This window comes from Zootoca vivipara, chromosome Z1 (genome assembly GCF_965207765.1).
Source record: "Zootoca vivipara chromosome Z1, rZooViv2.hap1.1, whole genome shotgun sequence".
NCBI lineage: Eukaryota > Metazoa > Chordata > Lepidosauria > Squamata > Lacertidae > Zootoca > Zootoca vivipara.
The window spans coordinates 15,593,925-15,618,160 of NC_142583.1; the positions used below are offsets into that span (position 1 = coordinate 15,593,925).

A 24,236-nucleotide genomic window follows, 5' to 3' on the forward strand; every position below is an offset into this window, starting at 1 on the left:
CCAAATACAGCAAGAGAACCTGACACAAGATATTGAAAAAAAAACTGAATGCATCCGTGGTATGCTAGAACATGCAGTGCATCTTATTACTGGATTGTACTGATTTGGCTTGAAAGTATATTAATAAGAATCATAATCTTAGAAGCAGACCACCAACATGGAATGTCAACATTATTTTACACTTGAGAGGACATTCTAATAAATATAGATGCACTAAGCATATGAAGATTCTAATACTGAGCACTTATTTGCCTTTAAAATATGTTATACATAACAGATGCCATTCTAAACACTCGTGACTCTTTTAACATAAGCATATGAGAAACTCCATTTAAAGTGCTTGCTGAACTATATCTATGGCTACCGGCAGAATGTGGGCTTAAGTCAATTGCTGGGTAGATGGTTGTGTGTCAGTCAATTTACTGCAAGCAATAAACCTTCCTGATGGCAAGCTGGGAACCTCCTCTCTATTCTCAAACCTCCTTCTATTCTCAAACCTCCGCCTTTGTCCTCTCAGTGGCAGGGGGGGGATGAGGGGGGAGGAAGGAGGGGGGAGGTCAAACCCAGCTTAAAATGGACCCCTTTGTTCCCCAATACCCATGGGGCTCACTGGTGGCAGAGGTGGGCTGGTGGGTGGAGGGAAAATGAAGGGACAGAGTTTATGTTGTATACTTTGTATGTGTTTTTTTTCCTCTAAAAATTAATAAAAATTATTCCAAAAAAAAAAAACCTGTCCATAAAGTAGAACATAAGACAGCATTTCCTGTTTCTGAAAAATTAGGCCACTGGTCTTCAACTGGCGGGTTGAGGGATGGTTGAGATCAAGCCATGGTTCACAACAGCAGCACCATCAGAAAGATATATGGTGAAAAGAATTAAGAAATGGGACCTTAATACTTGTTTCAGTTAAAGGCGGACCCCAGATCAAGAAAGGTTGCAGACTATTGCTTGGCAACTTGAAAAGAATCTCAATATTTCCTGTCTTCACTTAAAAGGGGGAGAGAAGCTAAGTTTCTAGTTCTTATGGAAGTTTAGGACCTTCTGCACAACCATATCTCCCATTTAAAATCTGACGCCAAGTACTTGATTGCATGGGGCTTGGAACTTCATCCTGAAAACAATTAAGCCCTTGGTTCAACAGAACTGCATAGTAATAAAAAAACTCCCCCGCCTCTGGGGTAATAGTTTAAAATGCACTCTGGCTTAAAATTATACATGTATTTTTTCCTTCCACTATACTGTGGGGACCAGAAATGTACTCCATCTAATGAACTTTATGGGCAGCAAAGCAACTTGATAAAACAAGATCACAGGAATATATGTAATGCACATATCCCAGTATGCAACACAAGCATTTTCTTTTCCCTGTTTGTTCTCATACAGCTCATTAAACTAGCTCAGAATGGATACCTGCTCTACATATTTTTCATGTGTATTTTTCAGGAAGTGAAATTCTCCCCCCAAGGATTCTGACTCCTTCCTGTAGTGAGCGTGAAATTGTGCAGCGTCAACATTTGGCATGTTTACTCAGAAATAAACTTTTCAGATTCACACGGAAACGACAACAAGGAACGAAGTTAGTCCCTTGCCCAATTCAGAACTGGAATGGGTTGGACTTTAAGGTGTCTTCCCATCCCTACGTGAAAGAGCACTTGTCAAACTCCTCATGGGCTTGCACGAGACCTTGAAGCAGGGTCAAGACCTGAACTCCGAGGACCGTATCCAATGTCGCAGCTCCACTGACACAATGAACTCCTGAGCACACAGCAGTTCTTCTTTCCCTCCGATCTCCTCCAGGGAACCCCCTTGGAGCAGATATTTGGGGCACACAGGGAAGGGAACGGAAGCCCCACCACCGTTTGACAGCTTTCCAGGTCATGTGGCCAGCATGACTAAACGGTTTCTGGTGTAATGGGACACCGTGATGGAAACCAGAGCTCACGGAAATGCCGTTTACCTTCCTGCCACAGCGGTACCTATTTATCTACTTGCACTGGCATGCTAGGTTGGCAGGAGCTGGGCAGAGCAAAAGGAGTTTGCCACCATCGTGTGGATTCAAACCGCCAACCTTCCAATCGGCAAGCCCAAGAGACTCAGTGGTTTAGACCACAGCGCTGCCCACATCCTTTAACATCATGTGCACATGCATTCAAAAGCCTGGAACTAGACTAAACAGCAATGTGCACATAGTCTTAGTCATGTTCATTAATTCCAGCATGTCTAGCCTGAGTAAAACGTAGCTGAATCCCATCCGGTGTTTTCTGTTACTTAAGAATGGCTTTTGCTTGTGGTTTTTGAAAAAAAAGGAATCCTGATATACGGATTCCAGCTAAGGATACATTGGCTGCCTTATAGAGGTCGTTTTGATGAGTTTGTAATTACAACATAATTCTTTAGCTTTTGTTTTTATTCTTATTGGTGCTTAATTGGAGATTAATTAGTTCTGTTTTGTGGCATTTAAATAGTAGTTCCAGGAGAAGAAGGGGTAAATGGAGATATTACTGTGTGTTTCCTGAGTGTAATGGGGGGTGGCAGTCATTAACTAGGTAGTTAAAAGATTAACACTGCAAATATGCATTTCTCTTTGTTATGGGTGGCAGTTTATCGCTATTTATAGGACTACTAATACTGTCAGCACTGTTGTAAGCATATTTTGATATTGTTTGATATATTGCATACATTTTAAAACTTTTTTCTGGTGTATTTCAATCTTGCATCAGGGTTATCTGTACAAAGTTTAAACTTTTTGCACCACACATTGCAGGTCTCTCCTCCTCATGTATTTGTCTCTGCTATGCTGAGCAGACAATGGTTGTGTGTCCTGAGAGCATTTTTTTGCCCAACAGACCAGAAAACCAACTAACTCCTGAAGGTCAGGGATTTTGTTTTAAGGCTCCTTCCAGCTTTGCAGAAAGCCATGAAAGCCATCTAGGCAAGAACGCACATGGGAGTTTTCTCTGCGAGAAGCGAGTCCACTGCATGCCCAATAATCCATCTCTCCAACTGGCAACCCCGGAAACACTTTACTAACAAGGATTCCCAGTTACCTGCAGTCCCTTTCTTGAAAGGGCAAGTTATGGATAAAGGAGCCTCTGGAAGGGAAGACAATAACAACTTGCTGTCCTCCCAAATTGCTTATGGTTCTGCAAAAGAGGGGGGGGGATCCTAACAGGATCCCTCAAGACAACCAAATACGCAAGGTGCTTCCGGTGGCCCGAGACCAGAGATGGCTTTGGGCATCTGCAACACAAAATCACAGGTCCAAAGGCTTCCATGGAATGGGAAAGTGTAATTCCTGAACAGCCACAGTCCCCAGGGAACTGCATCTCTCATTGGGGAGTACAATGGTACCTTGGTTCTCAAACTTAATCCGTTCCGGACGTCTGTTCCAAAACCAAGGCGCCCTTTCCCATAGAAAGTAATGCAAAATGGATTACAGTCATACTTCGGGTTACAAACGCTGCGGGTTGCGCATTTTCGGGTTGCGGACCACGCCGAACCCGGAAGTACTGGAACGGGTTACTTCGGCTCTCGCGCATGCACAGAAGCACAAAATTACGTCACACACATGTGCAGAAGCGCCAAATCACGTCATGTGCATGTGCAGACACTTCAGGCTGTGAAAGCTGTGGGTGGCAAATGTGCCTCCTGCACGGATCACATTCACAACCCGAGGTATGACTGTAATCCATTCCAGACTTTTAAAAACAACAGCATTTTTTTAAAAAACCCAGCAATTTAACATGAATTTTGCTATCTAACAAGACCATTGATCCATAAAATGAAAGCAATAAACAATGTACTGCAGTCACACAATCAATCAATCAGTAGCTGAACTGGGTTCCACACAGCCACAAAAACAAAAAACAAAAAAGAGCAGCAAAAACAAAAACACAGAATAAATAGCAAAAACATACAGACCTCAGCGTAACACTCAAAATGGAAGTGTAGCACTCAAAACGGAGCACATTTAGCTTTTGAAAAAAGTTCGTAAACCAGAACACTTACTTCTGGGTTTGCAGTGTTTGGGTTCCAAGTTGTTTGAGTACCAAGGCATTTGAGAACCAAGGTACCACTGGATTTGGGAGCTTGCCACCTATCTTGGCAGGTCTGCCAATTCCAAGACTGTGAAGACCACAAAAATCCCCCTACAAACATGGGGAAAGGAAGGCACTGGAGCTCCTTAATGTGCTCTACCCATGCTCTCACTCTGTATTGTTTCTATATCATTTCAAAATAATGGTTCTATTTATTTTTTAAATGTTTTTGGCTTTCCTATACTCCGGCTGCATTTGCGTGTGTTTGCACATAATCAGGGCACCATGCAAAATGCCCATTAAAAAGTAGTTTGGAAAATAATTTGAGCCTTGCAAATAAATACAGAAGACCCAACGTTCTTGCCACCTCAGCATTCCCATTCCGACAGAAGTTTCTGCTGTTAAATTTCTCTCTGAGACTTGTGTGCCGACCCTTTACCTTTACTGTATTTGCGCAGGTGTAACTGACTGGAACTTAGTAAACAAGGATGCAGATGATGACTAACATGGGATAAAATCCACCTCACTCATGTCCGTAGCTTATCCCTCACATAATCTAAGCAAGTTGCTAAGGCCATTTTCCCAATTCAGTTTCCCTTACAATACAGAGAGTCGGGGGAGATGTCCATTCCCACCCCCCACCCCCAGCTACAGGAAAAAATATGTCCAACGCCCATTTTTATATTCATGATATTGATTTGCAGCCAGATCATTCTGGAAACCTGGGCAGCTTATTGTCCTGTCATTCTTCAAAGTTTTTTTAAAAAAATATTATTTTTAAATTGCTCTTTTAAGATTTCAAATGCCTTAAGGTTGCACACTTATTTCAGAGCAAGTGCTCCTTAAATTTGAGACAGTGCCTGAGGATTAAATGATTAAAGATGGACATTTTGGAACATAGAAAGTGCAATACCTCTGTCAACAAATGCACGTTCAGTATAAAATGGAAACCTCGCTTTTCCCATTTTATTCTGATTGCTACTGTGTTAATTGTGCTTTTTCTCCAAGGAAGTCAGATGTTCCACCCCACCACCATTTTTTTCCTCACAAAAGTCCCTGGAATTGGGTCAGGCTGGGAGAGGGTGACTGGCCCCCAACCAAGGTCACCCACTGAACTTTTTTTTTTAATAAATATTTTTATTAGAAAGTTTTTATAGAAAACAAAAACACAACAATACAAAAAACACACATACATCATCTTATATTATCTTTTTAACTCATTGTCTCTTTTGCTTCCCCAACTCCCCTCTATCTGATTTTCCTTTTAGATTCAGCTATAACAGTTTCTATTTCCTTACTTTTAATTTTCATCATCCTGTATTTTTCTTAATTTTTTTACTCTCCACTTTTCTCCCTATTGCCTTAACTTAGGTCACCCACTGAACTTAATGTCCTGAGTAGAACTCATGTCTTCCTGGTCCTCGTCCAACACTCTAAACATGACATATGGATTCTTGCTTTTCTGACTACTTCCAAGGCTGGGGTTCCCCTCACCCTTTTCTCTCTCCATCCAACCCATATGGAGCCATTTCATTTGGGAGCAAGTTCAAGAAAGCCTAGTCACTTGAGGACTGAATTAGCCTCTTGTGGAACATGCAAGAGGGAAAGACAAGCATATACTCAGAAAATAGCTGCCAAGTTTTCCCTTTTCTCGCGAGGAAGCCTATTCAGCATAAGGGAAAATCCCTTTAAAAAAGGGATAACTTGGCAGCTATGACTCAGAAGAAAATGGGACTTACGTGTGAGTATGTAGGCGCTCCTATTTTTCTATAACAGTAGCATTAAAGTCTGAGGCTACCCATCCTACTTACCCTGATTTGGGAGTAAGCCATACTGGGATTTACTTCCAAGTAAACATGCACTGTGTACCATCTCTTATCATCTGCCAATTCTTATGGTGATCAGTTTTTGTAAAAGAAAAATGTCGCCACATGACAATAGATAACATTGTCACCTCTCTTTTAGCTTTAAATTGAGGCCCTTGTGACCCAAGAGAAGCTATAAAACTTAGAACAGGGATACAAGTGGCAGGCTTGTTGGATCTTCTTTGTTTTTTTACTAGAAACCCTAGACCAGGCATGGGCAACCTTGGCTCTCCAGATGTTTTGGAACTACAACTCCCATGATCCCTGACCACTGGCCCTGTTAGCTAGGGGTCATGGGAGTTGTAGTTCCAAAACACCTGGAGAGCCAAGGTTGCCTATGCCTGCCCTAGACTGATCAACCGCAGCCAGGTGTAAAATACATACAGTCAGAATTAAATGGCTAAAGTGTGCTTCTGAGCATGTTCGGAGCCAAAGAATTTGTTTTTGGTTGGTACCAGAACTGAGCTTTCAGTCCTTTCCCACAAAAGATTGCTTACTGTTCTTTTCCTTTCTACTTTTCAGCAGCCTTATTTTGTTGGGGAAAGCCCTTCTGCCATTGCAGATCACTTGCAAATTTCCCAGATGTCTTCCAGTAAATCCTGATCTGTCTTCTGCCCACCAAGAACATGAGAACTGAGCATTTAGGCACACAAGCAACTATGCATTGTGAAGTGTATAAGACAAATGTGAAGTCCACCACATAGTTGTCCTAGCAAATGAGGAAAGGTAAAGCACTACTACAAGCAGGCCTGTTTACAAAAGCTGCAAATTGGAGACTGCTCTTTTTGGTAAAGCGTTTCTTCAAAAACGATTCAGGTACAGAGTCACTGGATTACAGTCATGCTGATCGTTGTCTTTAGGATACAGCGATTAGGAAGAGAACCACTATCCTCAAAAGAATGGTTGAAATATGTTTGTCCTTTATACACAAATAGCAATGGCTAGTGGCTCAAGATAATTTAATTCATATTCATATGAATGATGTTTAGGAACTGTTGTATTCCGGCACTATCCATTTAGCGTAAATTGGAGAGCACATAGGCTCAACAGGTAAATGCGGCCACAATTCAAAAAGTATCCATTGCTTTGAGAAAGATAGCACAATTGGTTTTCCTAGGCGATAAACACTGACACTTTTACGCCACGAAACAGCAGTGCACAGAAAAGCAAGCCTCTTTTGCATTGTTACATTTTGCAGTGTACAGAATAGCCAATTTGCCAACAAACCATACACTTTGCATTCCCCATGCACAAAAAGTTGGTATGTGACCTTCTCAAGACATTCACAAAACGTGAAGTTTTGCGTGCAAGCGAGATTAGGGATCCCTATGTAATTAACCTCTAATTGTACACCGTGTAGCTTCTAACTGCCAGTAAAATCCTCCATTTTTTACACTCTCTCTAAGTCAGAAACTATCCGTGTTTACGCTAGAACATGTTAACACACATGTTACTGTACGAGGGGAAAGCCACAACGAACAGTAAGCTAGCCTTGTTTCTAATATCCATTTTACAAAGAAAACCAACACAGCAGAACCTTGCAAAGAAAATCAGCCTTTAACCACATCCAAGTTGCAAATCACTGAATTGCACATTGTTAATGTTGCAAACCCTAAACTCATGGGTGATTTGCCTGCTGCTGAGTCACATTGAAACCATTTCATAACTAATATTGGGGTGGGTTTTTTGTTTAGTGCAAAACCACCCAAATCCATCCACAAACAGTCACCGAACGTTCACTCCCGCAAGTCACGTATGGAAATGAATTATACAGGTACATGGTTGCTATTTAACAAAACTATTTGAGACCCATTTCGTTTTTCATTCCACGTCATCACAAACAGTGCCCCTCTGCCGAAAGCCTCTTGGATAAGGAGAAGATGAAATATATGAAACTGTACCTGGCAAGTACCTGGCGTTCGCCCTCTTTCGTGCAACTTCGCTCCCTCTCTGGCAATGGAATGCCCTTCAAATCTATGGCTGATTGCTTTTGGTAAATGTTTTACAAGACACTAAACAACCTTCAGTTCCACCCTCCATGCAAACACCACTGAGAACAGGGTATGATGGTAACAAAACACTTACATGCAGTATTCAGGTAACCACAAATACAGCAAGGGCACCAGATTCAAGATTTAACCCCAGTGTGTGTCTCTCCCTGGCCACTGCCACTTTATCTGCCTTGCGAGGGGGGGGGAGGGAGAGAAAAAACCCTCCATAGATATATCAGTCAAGACTATTCGCATGTAATTGTGGGGCATAAATCGCAACAACCTTTCCCCTTATTGTTAACTTCTAATCTGTACTCAAGCCTAGGCGTGTTTAACTGGAAAAAACCCGACAAGGAACAGTTAGGAAAGGAACAGTATTCGATTTCAAAATAAATCTTTGGAGCGAAACAGAGACATCTCATTGACAGCTGCGTTGTTTTTTTAAAAAAAAAACGAAGAAGAGCAGACGATACATAGCACATTGAACACAAGGAAAGGGAAAGGAGGAAAAGCAGAGAACCACAAAACTTTTCCATGCAACATGAATGAATATAAACACACATACGGACTTACCTTTCGAGCAGAAAAAGTCTACCTCCCTCCATTCCTGCTTTTCACCATCTACCAAAAGTTAAAGTTCTACTAGCCCCAAACCAGAGTTTTTGCATTCCATTCAAGTTAACAATTACAGAAGGATGAGAGCAGAAACTGGCACTAACACAGTGAAAGCATTTGAGCGGACAAGGTACTCCCCAGCAGTTACCAATACGAACAGACCTTTTTAAATCCGGGAATTGCGCAAGACTTGAAAATAAGGCGAGAGAGAGAGAGAGAGAGAGAGAGAGAGAGAGAGAGAGAATGAGAGAGAATAATTCCCTCGTAAATTAATTGCAATTGTCGAGTACACAGAGATTGGCGTTAGAACAGTGAAGAACAGGAATGAAACATGGCAAGCCAAAAAGCAGATAGGAAATTACAGCAAATGAACATGCAGATCTCAGCTCATTGCCAGAGGCAGGCCAGGGACAGACATGCCCAAATCCCAAACTGGAGCCTATGTTCTCGAGCCAGAGGAAAGCCTGGAAATGCCACAGGTAGGTGTTCCTGCTCTGTTGACCACGTAAGGTCAGAAGGCCAGGACTGGTCAGTCTGGACTGTCCGGGCTTCATGTTGCCTTAAGGCTCTGAGCACACCCACTCTCAGGTAGCTTCTTCTTCTCCTCTGGCAATCACTCATAGCCGAGTAAGATTGTCTTCCATGAACAACGTTTTAACAGTGAGTCCGTAAGTGACTGTGGAGGCCAATTCTGGATCCACAAATCCTTCCACAGTGGGGACATATGTTTCTGAGTGGGGGTTTATAACGGTGAGGGTTTGCCAAACATGCCTTCCTCTTAGCACATTTCTCCATTTCATCCTGAGTTCGAGTGTCTTCAAAGCCCATGACACCTTTGGTAAAAGCTGTTTAACAATTGGAGCGCTCACAGGCCAGTGTTTCCCAATTGTCGGTGTTTATGCTAATTTTTTTAAAGATTTGCCTTGAGAGAGTATTTTAACCTCTTTTGCTGACCACCAGCATTACACTTTCCATTTTAAAGTTCGGAATAGAGTAGTTGCTTTGGAAGATGATAATCAGGCATCCAAACAGCATGACCAGTCCAGTTAAGTTGATGTTGAAGAATCATTGCTTTGGCACTGGTGATCTTTGCTTCTTCCAGTACGCTGACATTAGGATTCCTTGCAAGAAAAGGGGAAACTTGACAGCTATGATCAGAAGCATTGTATTTTTGGGCCATTTTCAAAAATAACACACAACAACTTTACAATTTCTTCTTTTTGGATATTTTTTTTGCAAAAGAAAAGAAAAAAGCTTGACAGTTGGTTCGTGCCTTCAGAACACACATGATATAGCTTCAAGTTCAAAATCAAACTCAAGTTGCACCCATTTTCAAGATGGCTGGAAGCAAGGTCTCTTCAACAGCGTATATATTATTTATACAGGGTCCCATAATTATTCGATGGAAGCCATAATCATTTAAAGCAGCATCATGCTGCTTTAAGTTAGGGTTGGCATACAGCCAGAATTTCCCAGAAATACCCGGAATACCGCAGTCAGAAGCAGTGTCCAGGCGGAAATCGGAAAAATGTCTGGATAAATTCGGACATATGGCAACCATGTTGGCAGTGCCGTTTTTGCCTATTTTCCTTTAAAATAGCTTTAAAACCTTTTTTCTTTTTTCTTTGCAATTTTGGCAATGATTTCCACTTTTTGAAATATGGCAACCCCATTTAAGTGTGTTGTGTGAACGTTAAATGACGTTCAACAAGATACATCATGGTAAATATGTCTTGAAGTTCAATATTGACTATATTTATTTGGAAGCAATGGGACATATGACAAAGCTTTAGATTGTTACAAGTGTCTCTCCATCTTCTTTTGAGTTTTTTCAATATCTCCCCATCTCTCCAACAATATGGTTGCCATATATAAAGAGACAAAACTGTTTTCCATGCAAAATGACACTCCCTGAGTGTTGCAAAGTTCTCCATTATCATACAGACACAAATAACTAAAAGGCATTTTTGTTATTTGCATGCCAATGGCAGAGAGTGCTCTGACCTCCATGACACAGCCTCAGAGACCAACCTCTTGTCAATAGTGCATAGATATTTCAAGGGCAGCTTGGCACAACAATGTTTACTCATTGCCGAGAAGAGATGCAGAGTCACCTTACAGTGTTTGGGATATTGTAATGGGCCACGAGTCAGCTTCACCTGCTGAACAGCAGCCTGAAGGAGCAGAAGGTGAAGGAACTCCACCTGCTGCCAATCAGCCTTCTTGCTCCTAATGAGAACCAGCTCCTAATGAGAACCAGCCAGCTCCAGCTTTCTTAAGCAGGGTTTCCAGTCTCAGTCAATTTCTGGTAACAACATTTGTCGTTCCTGACCAGACCTTGCTGCTTGTTGCTTCTCGTAACCTTGGAAATCTTTGCTTTCTTGACCCCCTGGATCATCTGAGATACTCCTGACCTTAGGACTGGGCTGAATTGTGCATACGGACTCTGCCTCCAAGCAAGTGCCCCCTGAGTCTCGGCTGGCTGGCTGGCTTCTCCCTCCACTGAGCTCTGCCGTGGCTGGCAGCACAGGGCTATGAGCGATATCCTGCTATAATTTAGTATTGAAAGCTTGATATAACCCCAGAATAGTGTGTGCACTGATACTGTGGTGAAACAGCTATGAAAATCTGAAAACTCCCCACGCTTAATGGAAGTGGATTTTTCAAACAAATGCAGATAAATCAGGAAACAGTGGTGGAATCGAAGCACATATTAAAAAACGCTGCCAAAATGCTTTAAAAAAAGTTTTGGAAAATACATTGGATTTACCATAGCTCGCCATCACCATCTAGTGTCACATTTGTGTATTGCACTTTGCAACACACTTAAAACATTATATTTTAGCTGCGTAGCTGAGTCAAGTTACTAAGCAAGAAATAAGGTTAAATGTGCACATTGTTTTGGTTTCTTTGGGGATCACCTTCATTTGCATGCTTTGAGTCCAGATGTACATTTCTACCTCTTGGAACACATGTGCTTTTCACCTCCTCAAAAAAGTTTTGCTCAGTGTGACTACCGTTTAAATGCAAAGCATTTTGAACAGGACGCATTCAACATGGAATTCCTGTGTCTTGGTGCTGGAAGAGGATTTTCACACCAAACTCATCTAACCAGCCACCCTGAAAGGAACAGGAATCAACTGTAACGATTCTCCAGTAATTATAATGAAGCCAGGTCAAAAATGAAAATAAAATTGCAGCCTAACCATACGCATAAACATTGCCATGTCATGTGACTTTGCTATACTCTGGTCTCCATCCCTGCCAAACACCCCACTAGGTCCCAGGATCAGGACCTCTTTGGGCTTGAGTCCCGACAGATCCTCTTTTTGCTGTTGCAACAATCTTCCCGGATTTGAATGGCTGCCGATCCTATAAACAGCTCCTGGGTCGGCTCAGGTCAACACACTACCCCTGGAATTTGTGTCTCTACCCTGACATGAGCTGTTGTTTTTCTGCTGAAGCCTTCCCAACTCAGAGTTGTCTGCTTTCGTGTTCCCCTGCATGGTTTTTGTCTCAATGGCCTTCACAATTGCAGATAAAAGGGCAGCTCTTGCCTATAAGATTACAGAAGTTGTGTCTGAGTTTTAGGGCTGAGCCAGACTCTACCCGGTTGCCGGCTTCACACTCAGGCAATTGGTTCCTTCTGCCCCGTCAGCCAAGTCCTTGACAGGAAAACCTCTAGCCATGGATCAGTAATGGCCAGTGTTTTTATTGGATGAGGTTTGAATAAGAAATGACATATCCCCACCCCCCGAAAAAAGAAGTTACAAAAGACGTACCTTGAAATCTGGCTGTGGAGGCAAGGGGGGTTGCAAACATATGTCTGGGCTCCCAGTAGTGAAATTTCAAAACAAAAGTCGGGTAACTTAAAGCAGCAAAAGTAAGAAAAGGTGTAGATGACTGCTCAAGTTCCATTATGACAACTGGGTACGATGCTTTTGGCAGCGACTCTCTCTCTCCCACTTTGGTTTAAATTTCCTCCACCTTTTACAGATCCTGCCCAGCACAGTGAAAACCAAAAGCAGGGAATTAAATCCAAACATGGATAGCAAAGTAAAACATTGGCCTTCTCTCTTAAGGGAATATTCCTAGTGCAGTTGGTAGAGCATGAGCCTTTGAATCTCAGGGTTGTGGGTTCGAGTCCCACATTGGGCAAAATATTCCTGCATTGCAAGGGGTTGGACTAGATGAGCCTTGTGTGGTCCCTTCCAACTCTGCCATTTGACGATTCAAGCTCCTGCGATGGCGAAATATTTAGAATGTGAAGTATCTGTTTGCATTCACTCCTCTAGCATATTTTAATGGTCGTGCTCAAAGAAAGTAGCAGGATCTGATTCAGAAATCTAGGTTCTCTCTCAACAGTGGCTGTCCTGCAGTTTAATCTTCACATATCTGGCGGGTGCAGAAAAGTTCATTTCACAATATCTCCTTCCTTGAAGCTGTCCAACCGGTTCCGACATGTGCTGCGGTGTTGCACCATATTGCCATTGGAAGGGGGGCACATTTAGAGCAGCAGTTCCTTATTGGAAGATCGCAACCTGGAAGTAAAGGAACTTGAGGGTGGGTGAGGGGAGAACACCTTTCAGTTTTCAGGAAAGTTTATAGCTTGCCAAGCCCAGCTTGCCTGGGAGGCACGAAGGGCACAGTAACAGTGCTGTTCCTAGCTTGGCCAGTATTATGGCAACAAACTCCATTTACTCCTTTCCCCAAGGTGAACACTTTTAAGATTGTCCATTTAAACTGATACAATGGGCTTGCTGTATTTTTTTTTGTGTGTGTGTGGTGCACGCAGGCTTTTAAAAATGGGAGGAGGGAGGGTAACACATGCAAAAGCACATTTTTGTGTGGTTGAATATATAAACGATGCTTAGGTAAAAAGGTAAAGGACCCCCTGGGCAGTTAAGTCCAATCAAAGGCGACTATGGGGTTGTGGCGTTCATCTTGCTTTCAGGCAGAGGGACAGCTTTCACAGACAGCTTTCTGGGTCATGTGGCCAGCATGACTAAACCGCTTCTGGTAAAAAAGGACCCCTGGGTGGTTAAGTCCAATCAAAGCTAACTATGGGGTACTGCACTCATCTCACTTTTCAGGTCGAGGGAGCCGGCATTTGTCCGCAGACAGCTTTCTGGGTCATGTGGCGAGCATAACTGGTGCAACAGGACACCGTGACAGAAACCAGAGTGCACAGAAATGTTGTTTACCTACCCACCTATTTATCTACTTGCACTGGTATGCTTTCGAACTGCTAGGTTGGCAGGAGCTGGGACAGAGCAACAGGAGCTCACCCTGTTATGGGGATTCATGTTAGGTTTCTATTCCTCTCACTGTGCAGGTCACATGCCTGTGTTATGCATTCTAGCAAAGATTGTTGGAATCATGGGAGCGGATGTTTGCTGTATTCTTGTTTTCGTTTGTTTGTTTTTTTCTTCAGACTTCTCTCAGTGAGAGGAGACATGTTTTTCTTTTGTTCTGCCTTATGCTTAATAAAGGAGCTTTTAGTACACAACCTCAGCCTGGCTTCATCCGGTTTTATCTCTGCTGGACTCTGAATATGTGCTCAGTGTCTCCAATACATGAGTTGTAATAAATCGTCGGGAAGGGCTGTTGTAACTCTCTAGAGCTGCACGCTGCACGCTGATGGGAAAGACGGGCTGGATTCATTCCTGCATTATGCCTGTGGATCATTCCTGCCCCCGGCTGACCCGACAATTTGAACCACCGACCTTCTGATCAGCAAGCCCAAGAGGCTCAGTGGATTAGACCACAGTGTCACCCACATCCCCAAATGATGCTTAGATTACACATCGATCAATATGGAGCTGGTCAAGCATACTTGTTAAGAGACTTGGACATTTGAATTCATCAAATGGCCCTCAGTCAAGACACTCACTTGGGCATCCCCTGTGCTATGTGGAGAAAATGCTAAAGTTTTTGAGCATACATAAATGTTGTATTTCTAGCAAAATGCTCAAGTGGGAGGTGTCACGGGAAGTTTCTTACATTGCTGAGGAATTAGGCTTCTTGTATACAGAGGCATGTTGCAGCCCAACTAACAGCTTCTTTTAGCAATGATCAGGTTTTGCCCCCGTGCAAATGCTTTACATTTTTTCTGTCGGGTTCGTGGCAGCACTGTGGTCTAAACCACCTAGCATCTTGGGCTTGCTGATCAGAAGGTCAGCAGTTTGAACCCCGTGACAGACAAACGCCAGCTCTCTCGGTCTGAAGCAAGATGAGGACTTAAAATTGGACTTAACCGCCCAGGGGTCCTTTACCTTTTTACCTTTAAAATATATAGGAGAAAGCCAGAGGTGCACTTGGAAATACCATTGTGGCACAGACAAAAGTTTATTAAGTTTTTATTTATAGTGAGTGCCCCAGATCATGCACCAGAATCTTCTGCCACACATTTTGGGTGCTTCCAGGAGATATGTTTATTGAGCATTCCTCCTGACCTGTTTGCAAGAAGGCTAGACACCATTGCCTTAAAGCAAGTGCTATCTATCTACAATTCCCAGTGTATTCCCCAATCTCTCTCCTTATCACAAAAAAGTTCGATCTTCTGGCGAAACGAGTTTGTTGCACAAAAGCTTGTTGTCTGAACCAACTGTAGTTCACAAGTCTGGAAGCCATGCTTGGGTGTCAATGACAAGCTTTCAGGGATTCCTAAATAGATTAGGAAAGGGTGTTTGGATAGGCTCAGCTTTAAGAACAATCAGAATGGAACATGCATGAATTGCCAAGAGGATTTTCGCTGGAAGCAGAAAGGAAGAATTGGAAATTTAAAAATTGATTTTCTAAAATTTGCCAAATCCAGATGATATAGGTTGCTCAGACAGAATGAAGAAAATTGCTTCCCCCACAATTGTAATATTCATCCCAATAATTTTATTTACAACCTTGCCTTTGGGGAACACATTGTTACCATATTTCCACACTCTCTTTTTATTAACTTGGAACTGAATGATGCCTAATGTGTGCATTGCTTGTTAATGCTCCAGCGTAACTATTAAAAGTTGCTGTAGGTTATGAAAAAGTGCACCCCTTTTATACCTAAGGCTCCCGGCTGTCCTGTAAAAGTTTAAAAGTGGGCAAAATTAGGGCCATTAGAAGAATGCAACTAACAGCCAATGAAAAGGAAATAGGTAGAAACAGGTTTTAATAGATTTGGATGTAGTTTTGCGAAGTTGCGGCTGTCTATCGTTCAATTTTATAGAGCACTCTTGTGTATGGAGCTCATAGCTACCGGTACCCTGTTCACTAGAGTTTGAAAAGATATACATAGTGTATTAGGATGAATTGTCAGTCTAGCATTCTTGGTAAAATCACTTTAACAACTTCAAAAGCACTACACAAAAGAAAACTTGAAAATCCTTCACAGAGATATTAAGCCACCCAATGTTCCTCTGGACAGAAACAAAAGTATTAAACTCTATGATTTCATAATTGTTGACTTACTTGTAGTTTCCATTGAAAAGACCAGAGATACCACTATATGGCAGAAGGGAGGATAGATTGCAAGACATTTAGACAATGATGTGGATCTGAGCTTAGGGAATATGTTGTATGAGCTGGCCACAGAATGTCTCTCCCATCCCACTTGTATTTTGTGGTTTTATATCTTGATTTTATTCTGTGAACTGCCCTGAGACCCCCAGGTATAGGGCAGTATAATAATAATAATAATAATAATAATAATAATAATAATAATAATAATAATAATAATAGATGCTCTGCAGCTATGTCAAATTTCTGATGCAAGTGCTGGGAGCAACCAAGATGAGCAGACATGGTTGAGATTGTGCCACCAGTCTGAATACAACCTCATTTAATTTTGATACCCCGATGTGCAGAAAGTGCGACTAGACCCTACCAATTTTGATAGTGTAACCTGGAAACAGCAAATTCCTTAGATGCCTAAAGGTTACATGCTAGCTGCTCTTTGTCCAACATTTGTAATTCTCTCATACCACAATGTTGCCTGCCTCAGCAAGTTGTCATAACTTAACCACAGGAGAAAAGAAACATTTCTGTTTTGAAGATTAACACTTTAGGGGGTAGAGTATTTGCGCCTGCGTGTTTTGCAAGGATGCATGAAAGCTTCAGCTGAACCATACTTGTCTCCAGAGGAAGGGGATGCAGAGGTTATTCCCAGCTCTGCCTGCTAGGTGAAAACTCTTAAAAGAAGTTTCGGTCCACTGGAGATTAGCAAGGCCAAGGATTGCAGAGGTCTGGTGCATCTCTCTCCTTCTAAAAGGGCCTCTTCTACCCATTATGTTAAAATATGTCTTAAACATATATGTGTGCAAATAGCACCTGCTGGGGGGCACGACTGGGATGGGTGTGGCAGAATCAGAAGAATCTTTATTTGCACCAGTTCCTAGCACTAGCAATAAAATAAAATAAAATACAATGTGCTGAAGATAGAGGTAAAAACTTAACTATGCAAAATGCACTCCGGAGGTTTACACCAAAAATCAAATAATAGATCTTGTTCTGATTCCCCTACTAAATTTTTTGCAGTTTTTGCTGTTGCCTGGTTATCTTGATCTGCAAGAAGAAAGGACACAGTAGCAATGGCTGAGCGACCTGGCTTGGACAGTAGTAATAATAATAATAATAATAATTTATTATTTATACCCCGCCCATCTGGCCGGGTTCCCCCAGCCACTCTGGGCGGCTTCCAAAAAAAAAAACAGAAATTCTAAAATACAGAAATCCATCAAACATTAAAAGCTTCCCTAAACAGGGCTGCCTTGAGATGCCTTCTAAAGGTCTGGTAATTGTTCTCTTTGACCTCTAGTGGGAGGGCATTCCACAGGGTGGGTGCCACTACCGAGAAGGCCCTCTGCCTGGTTCCCTGTAACTTGGCTTCTCGTAATGAGGGAACCGCCAGAAGGCCCTCGGAGCTGGACCTCAGTGTCCGGGCAGAACGATGGGGGTGGAGACGCTCCTTCAGGTATACCGGACCGAGGCCGTTTAGGGCTTTAAAGGTCAACACCAACACTTTGAATTGTGCTCGGAAACGTACTGGGAGCCAATGTAGGTCTTTTAGGACCGGTGTTATGTGATCTCGGCGGCCGCTCCCAGTCACCAGTCTAGCTGCCGCATTCTGGATTAGTTGTAGTTTCCGGGTCACCTTCAAAGGTAGCCCCACGTAGAGCGCATTGCAGTAGTCCAAGCGAGAGATAACTAGAGCATGCACCACTCTGGTAGATATAGTATAGTAGAGAGGTAATAATAACCTCACTCCTCAAATCTTTATCAAGAGTGCAAGCCAGAAGTGGGCCACTGATTCAATACTACCATCTCCACATGGACATAAGTGTTTTCCCAGGGTTTTTGTAAATTGACCCTCAAGTACAGCCGAAGGCAGCATATTCAATCTCGCGTAAGTGAAAGTGTGTCTGTATTTGGGAATTTTTAAATTTTGTAAATAGGGTGACAATGTATCAAAATGACCGGGTGGAATTGGTGTGGCATATGCTAGAGTTGCCATGGTGGAACTGAGACGGCCTGAGACAGGTTCCCGGCCTGAGGTCTGGCAACCGCAAGACATACCGGTACTTGGAGAAGAGACCAAAACATTGTTTGCTTCTTCGCTGAATAAAAGGGAGCCTTCCCCCTCCCCGCCCAGCAGAACAATGTGGACTCTTTTTGCTGTTTATTAAGAGAGGCTCTGCCCAGAGCAGCCTTATTAAAAACTTTCCATGCAAAAGGGAAAGCTGAAGACCAATAAAAGCACCCGGTAAGAGGGTGTATCACATGTGCCTATCAAGTATGCTACAAAACCGGTTCTTAATTCTATAGCAAGAAACCCAAGGTATCAGTTACACTTATGAGTCGTAGCTTAGAGTCATTTAATTTGATGTTCTTTTTTAAAAAAGAAATAAAATGGATAGAGGCCTAGGGTTGACAACTTTGGGTTCAAAACCTTTGACACCTGAGGTGAAGTCCGTCTGAGAATGGACAGAAGCTGCCTTAATACAGAGACAGACTTTTCTGCACCACCAACTCTGTATTTTCTACACTAATTGGCAAGGATTTTCACGACAGACTTTAGGGGGCTGAAGCTGGTCCTGAGCTATCTACTAAGCTTTCTACCCTCTGGCAACTCCAAGTACTAAGCTCTCATGCTGGTTGTTGTTGTTGTTGTTGTGTTTGAATTTATATACTGCATAGGGCATAGGATGTAAATCGGATCAAAAAAGGCCTGGTGCGTTTTTGCCTGGTGCCTAAAGGTGTATAACGAAGGCACCAGGCGAACATCCCTAGGGAGAACATTCCACAGATGGGGAGCCACTGCAGAGAAGGCCTGTTCTCGTGTTGCCAACCTTCAGACCTCTTGAGGAGGAGGCATATGGAGAAGGGCCTCAGAAGATGATCTTAGGGTCCGGGTAGGTTCATATAGAGTATTGGAGTCCTGAGCCGTTTAAGCTTTTATAGGTCAAAACCAGCACTTTGAATTGGCCCTGGAAATTGGTAGCCAGTGCAGTCGAACCAGGATAGGTGTAATATGTTCAAACTGTCTTGCTCCGGTGAGCAACCTGGCCACTGAATTCTGCACTAGCTGAAGTTTCCGAACCGTCTTCAGAGACAGCCCTACGTATAATGCATTACTCGGAGTGATTGTGATTGACAGCTAAGAGTAGTCAGGTTGGCAGTAAAGGATGTGACTGTCAGTGGTCAGGGTGGTTGAGAGATTTTATATCTTGTAAATTCCACTATGAAGTAACCTGCTGGAATAGAAGCCATTTCATGCATCCACAAGTCTCTCCAGTAGGAAAACGTGAGATGTGCCTTTGCCAGTTCTCACCTTGTCAAGGTAAGCAGCTCTGAGCTGTCAATCATAATCACTCTGAGTAAACAGCACCGGAGCTTAGTACTTGGAATTCATTTAAACACATGTTTTAAATCGCATCACTCCTGTAATCTAAAGCTTCCCAAATATCGCAGATAATTGCAATGCAAAAACAACGACACACCCTTTTCTATACCCAAGGTGTTTTAGAATCCTGTCTGTTATCCGGAGTCAAGCCACAAACCCTTCTACCAATTAGCTCTTCCACTTAGTAACAAAGAAAAGGGATCAATATTGGGTGCAGGGACACAAACTGAGAAATCCTGATGTCCAAATCTACTGTCTGGAAGTGGCTAGGAATGAAATTCCTCTCTGCTGATGGATTAGAGTTTTGTTAGGCCATGGAAACCCTCTAGCTCCCATAGAAGCCCTGCTATACTTTATAAAAAAGGTAAAGGACCCCTGAATGGTTAAGTCCAGTCAAAGGCGACTCTGGGGTTGCGGCACTCATCCTGCTTTTCAGGCCGAGGGAGCCGGCGTTTGTCCACAGACAGCTTTCTGGGTCATGTGGCCAGCATGACTAAACCGCTTCTGGCACAACGGGACACCGTGACAGAAACCAGAGCACACAGAAACACCGTTTACCTTCCCGCCACAGTGGTACCTATTTATCTACTTGAACTGGTATGTTTTCAAACTGCTAGGTTGGCAGGAGCTGGGACAGAGCAACAGGAGCTCAACAGGGATTCAAACCACTGACCTTCTGACCAGCAAACCCAAGAGGCTCAGTGGTTTAGACCACAGTGCCACTTGCATTCCATTGGGCTTGAAAGGGAGATGAGTGCCTTTGACTGGACCTAACCATCCAGGGGTCCTCTACCTTTTACCTATACTTTAGAAACCTATGTCAGCATACCTATACTTTAGCAACCTGTGACAGTCCCACCTGTAGCAGCAAGTGTTTGGCCCTGAACCAGGGTGTTATGAGGGCAAGACAGGCGTGACGTAAGATGGCCTTTGATCGACTGGATCCAATTTCCCTTTGTTCCCAGAGGGGTGTTGCATATGGTGGATTGTCCACCACTTTAAGACCATAAGAAAAGCCCTTCTGGGTTGGACCAATGGCACGTGTAGGCTGGCATCCTGTTCTCAATAGGGGTCTACCAGAAGCCTATGGGAAGCCCCTATAGGTAACCCCCCTATTCTCCCCACTGGTGACTCCCCTCAATTGATAAACAGAGGCATACTGCCACTGACAAGGGGAGGCAGGACATGTGGGAAATTGCTCCTAGTTAGTGTGTGAAAGAGTTAAGACCATAAAGTTATGTTCCTAAACTTGACTAGGCCACGCCCCCTTGCTTCCATGAGAGAGGAAGTGAAGCTGCTTCTCTTCCTTTGTCTCTCTTCACACCATGTAGTCCACCAGGATGGATGTATCTGAACTTGCTTAAGATTCAGACTACTTATTTTATTTAATTATTTAATTATTTATTGAATTTATATACCACCCTATACCCGGGGGTCTCAGGGCTGTTTATAGAATAAAATCAAGATATAAAACCACAAAACCATATATTTGAAACTGATTGATGTATTCTGCACCCAGGAGCAATTGACCTGTGATCTCCTTGCTGCTGCATAGAATAACATATGAAACAGACCTTTTAATTTAGTAAGTACAGTGGTACCTCGGGTTACAAACGCTTCAGGTTACAAACGCTTCAGGTTACAGACTCTGCTGACCCAGAAATAGTACCTCGGGTTAAGAACTTTGCTTCAGGATGAGAACAGAAATTGTGCTCCGGTGGCGTGGCAGCAGGAGGAGGCCCCATTAGCTAAAGTGGTACTTCAGGTTAAGAACAGTTTCAGGTTAAGAACGGACTTCCGGAACGAATTAAGTTCTTAACCAGAGGTACCACTGTAAAGCATTTTAAACTTACTTAACAGTGCATGATAAGCTCATTACTGGGGGGGGGAAGTGTTTTGAGGCAGACTAAATGGGATATGCAAAATGAAACTTATATTCCATGCTTTGTTGCTGGTTAACTCAGAGGGTGTTTTTAACTCTCCTGGGGCTCTCTCCTACTGTGCAAAGCCCTGCATTTTGAATCCAGGTGTCCAGCCAATTCATGCACACGAGTCAGATCGATTTCCCCTCCACAGGACATAGGCATATTGGCTAGTAGTCACCTCAATCCCCCCCTGCACCATTTAGGAATGTATTCACCATCACCACTGTAGACTGTTTTTTGTAACTGCAAAGCCGTTCTTACTTTACTAACTCACAGGTAGACTTGTTTTTGTTATGTTAAGTGTGGAGATTGAGTTGACACTCAATCTATCTTCAGGGTTTTGCTTTTTGATCTCCGGTTAATTTTGGTATCCATTCCAATGCCACATCCTTGCTGTCACAATTTGTTTCATCTTCCTAGCGATGAGTGTTAAATTGGATTTCCAGTACTCCCTAATTTAATGGATTATCTCCCAGGAACGTTCCTTTCATTGTTATACCAATGCTTCAGGCAGTGGCAAATTTCGACACCCGACCTTGGTTCAAATGTGAGTTGTCAGACGTAGGAAAACAAAGTCAGAATAAAAGCAAACCAGCTTTTCGGAAGAGACATGGAGATGTGTACTGAGAACATGGGGGTTGTCTATGCTATGTTCCACAAAGTGACTTTTTGTGAGTGCAAGCAGAACTACTGGGCTTTGAAACTACTGGGCTTTGAAAGGACCCCCACAACTTTTTAAGAGAAAAAGAGGGGGGAAAGTGCATGGCATAGTATTTGGTTCAACATTCAGCTCCTTGGAGATAATTCACATTTCAACAAGCACATTTGAGGGGTTTAATAGATTGCAAGCTTTCCAGATCTCTAGAATTCTTAATCAGGCTAGATGGCAAACAAAGTAAGGGAAGGGAGGAGTAAAACAGTTGTGTGATTGGGAAGACGAGATAAGTCTGGATCTTGTAAGGGTCTGAAGATGGGATTTTGAGAGAGGTAGTCAGGTTTGTTTGTTCCTGGTGGAGACTAACAAAATAGTCTTGTGGTACCTTCAAGGCTAGAAAACCCATTATGGTATAAATAATGAGCTACAGTCTGGCTTCATCAGATGCATGAAGTGTTATTCTGAGTGGCATAGATGATAGATAGATGATAGATAGATAGACAGATAGATGTAAAAAAAAAAAAGGTGAAGGACCCCTGGATGGTTAAGTCCAGTCAAAGGCAACTATGGGGTGCGGCGCTAATCTCACTTTCAGGCCGTGTTCTAAACCACTGATCAGTAGGTCGGCGGTTCGAATCCCCACGACAGGGTGAGCTCCCGTTGCTCGGTCCCAACTCCTGCCAACCTAGCAGTTCGAAAGCACACCAAAAAGTGCAAGTAGACAAATAGGTACCACTCCGGTGTGAAGGTAAATGGTGTTTCCGTGCGCTGCTCAGGTTTTGGTGTTCTGTTGTGCCAGAAGCGGCTTAGTCATGCTGGCCACATGACCTGGAAAAACTGTCTGTGGGCAAACGCCAGCTCCCTCGGCCTGTAAAGCGAGATGAGCACCCCAACCCCAGAGTCGTCTGCTATTGGACTTAACTGTCAGGGGTCCTTTACCTTTACCTTTTTAGGCATTAACATGAATTTCAACAGATCTGCTTTGAGGACAGTCATTGGATGCAACCCATAGCTGCTGAGATGTCACAAAACTATTGGTTGTTTAAGATGTAACGTTGGAGTAGGTAGCAGTCATTAAAATGAAACTCTGCAGATGCTTTTGAGGTTTTGAGTTACACTTTGGGGAAGAAAATTGCTCATCCTTGGAAATACAGTGGTGCCGCAACTTACTAATTTAATCTGTTCCGAAGGCACCTTCGTAGGTCGAAGAATTCGTAAGTTGAAAAACGCCATTGGAAATGTGACTTCCCCATAGGAATGCATTGGAAACAGAAAAATTCGTAAGTCGAACCCTATCTAAAAATTTGTAAGTCGAAAAATCCCTATCTAAAACCGCCGCGGTTTTCTTTTGGATGTCGAGCCATTCATAAGCACGCAGCCATTACCCCCATTCATAAGTCGAAAAATTCGGTTGTCGAGTCGTTCGTAAGTCGAGGTACCACTGTATACAGGCAGACTAGTTTGCTTCCACCCTCAGGCAAAACAGGCAGATTCCTTGGAAGATGAAAAACCAGGGAAAACCTCATTTGAATGTCTGCAGCTTCTGCCCACATTCCATCTTAAGACTCTTGTAAGATGCAGACATGTATCTTTACCACAAACTAGCTCTCCCCGGTCTCCACTCCACTCCACTCCACTCCACTCTGTTTACCCTTTAGCTTTATGCATATTTCTGGGGAACATTAAACCTTGCGCATTATTTTGTGATTTGGGCTTATATATGTATAGATTCTGACACTTTTCTTATGGGTCAACACATCTTAAATTAGCTGCTATTAGGGTTGCCATATTTCGAAAAGGAAACCACTGAAATTGTGGAGCTTTTTTTTTTGAAGACAAACTCCAAAGTTGTCTAAAAGTATTTTTAGTATTTTTTTTTACTGTGACAAAACACCCATAACTGATGTTTACAGGCAGCCGGCACAAAGTCGCCAATTTATGCATGCACATTTCTCCAATACTAGCAAATAGGATTCAACCTAGCCTGCAGTTGTCTCTATTCCTGCTTACTGACAGGTGCCTGAGGGGAATGGAATTTAAAAAGAAATGCCTAAAGGTTTGTTCACATTGAATACCCCCCTCCCACTGCAACAAATTGTTGCCCACTTTTCAGGAAAAACTGGGTTAGCCGTTTACAGCTCTCCATGATTCCAGTTCTACAGCCTTTGATGTCAGGATCCTAAGAGAAAGTGCCATAAAATGGATCTGAGTGTGGAATATGTCTTACAGCTTTTTCTGTAGGTTTTTAAAGCAAATATTT

General features: G+C 42.8%; 1 protein-coding gene across 13 annotated transcripts in view; it reads right to left on the minus strand.

The window, feature by feature from the left end:
- Positions 1-24,236, minus strand: part of RBM47 (RNA binding motif protein 47) — an 82,891-nt gene that overhangs the window by 38,013 nt on the left and 20,642 nt on the right. For 2 of the 13 annotated variants that reach the window (XM_060278899.2, XM_035111934.3), the window contains exon 1: positions 8,467-8,974. The exons of 4 other annotated variants lie outside the window; for them this stretch is intronic. Coding sequence is in view for 3 of the 9 variants with exons in the window: in XM_088660872.1 (XP_088516998.1) it covers positions 12,291-12,426 (136 nt within the window). In the remaining 6 variants the exon portion in view is untranslated. 7 more of the 13 variants (XM_088660877.1, XM_035111935.3, XM_088660872.1 and 4 more) reach the window with 6 other exon arrangements.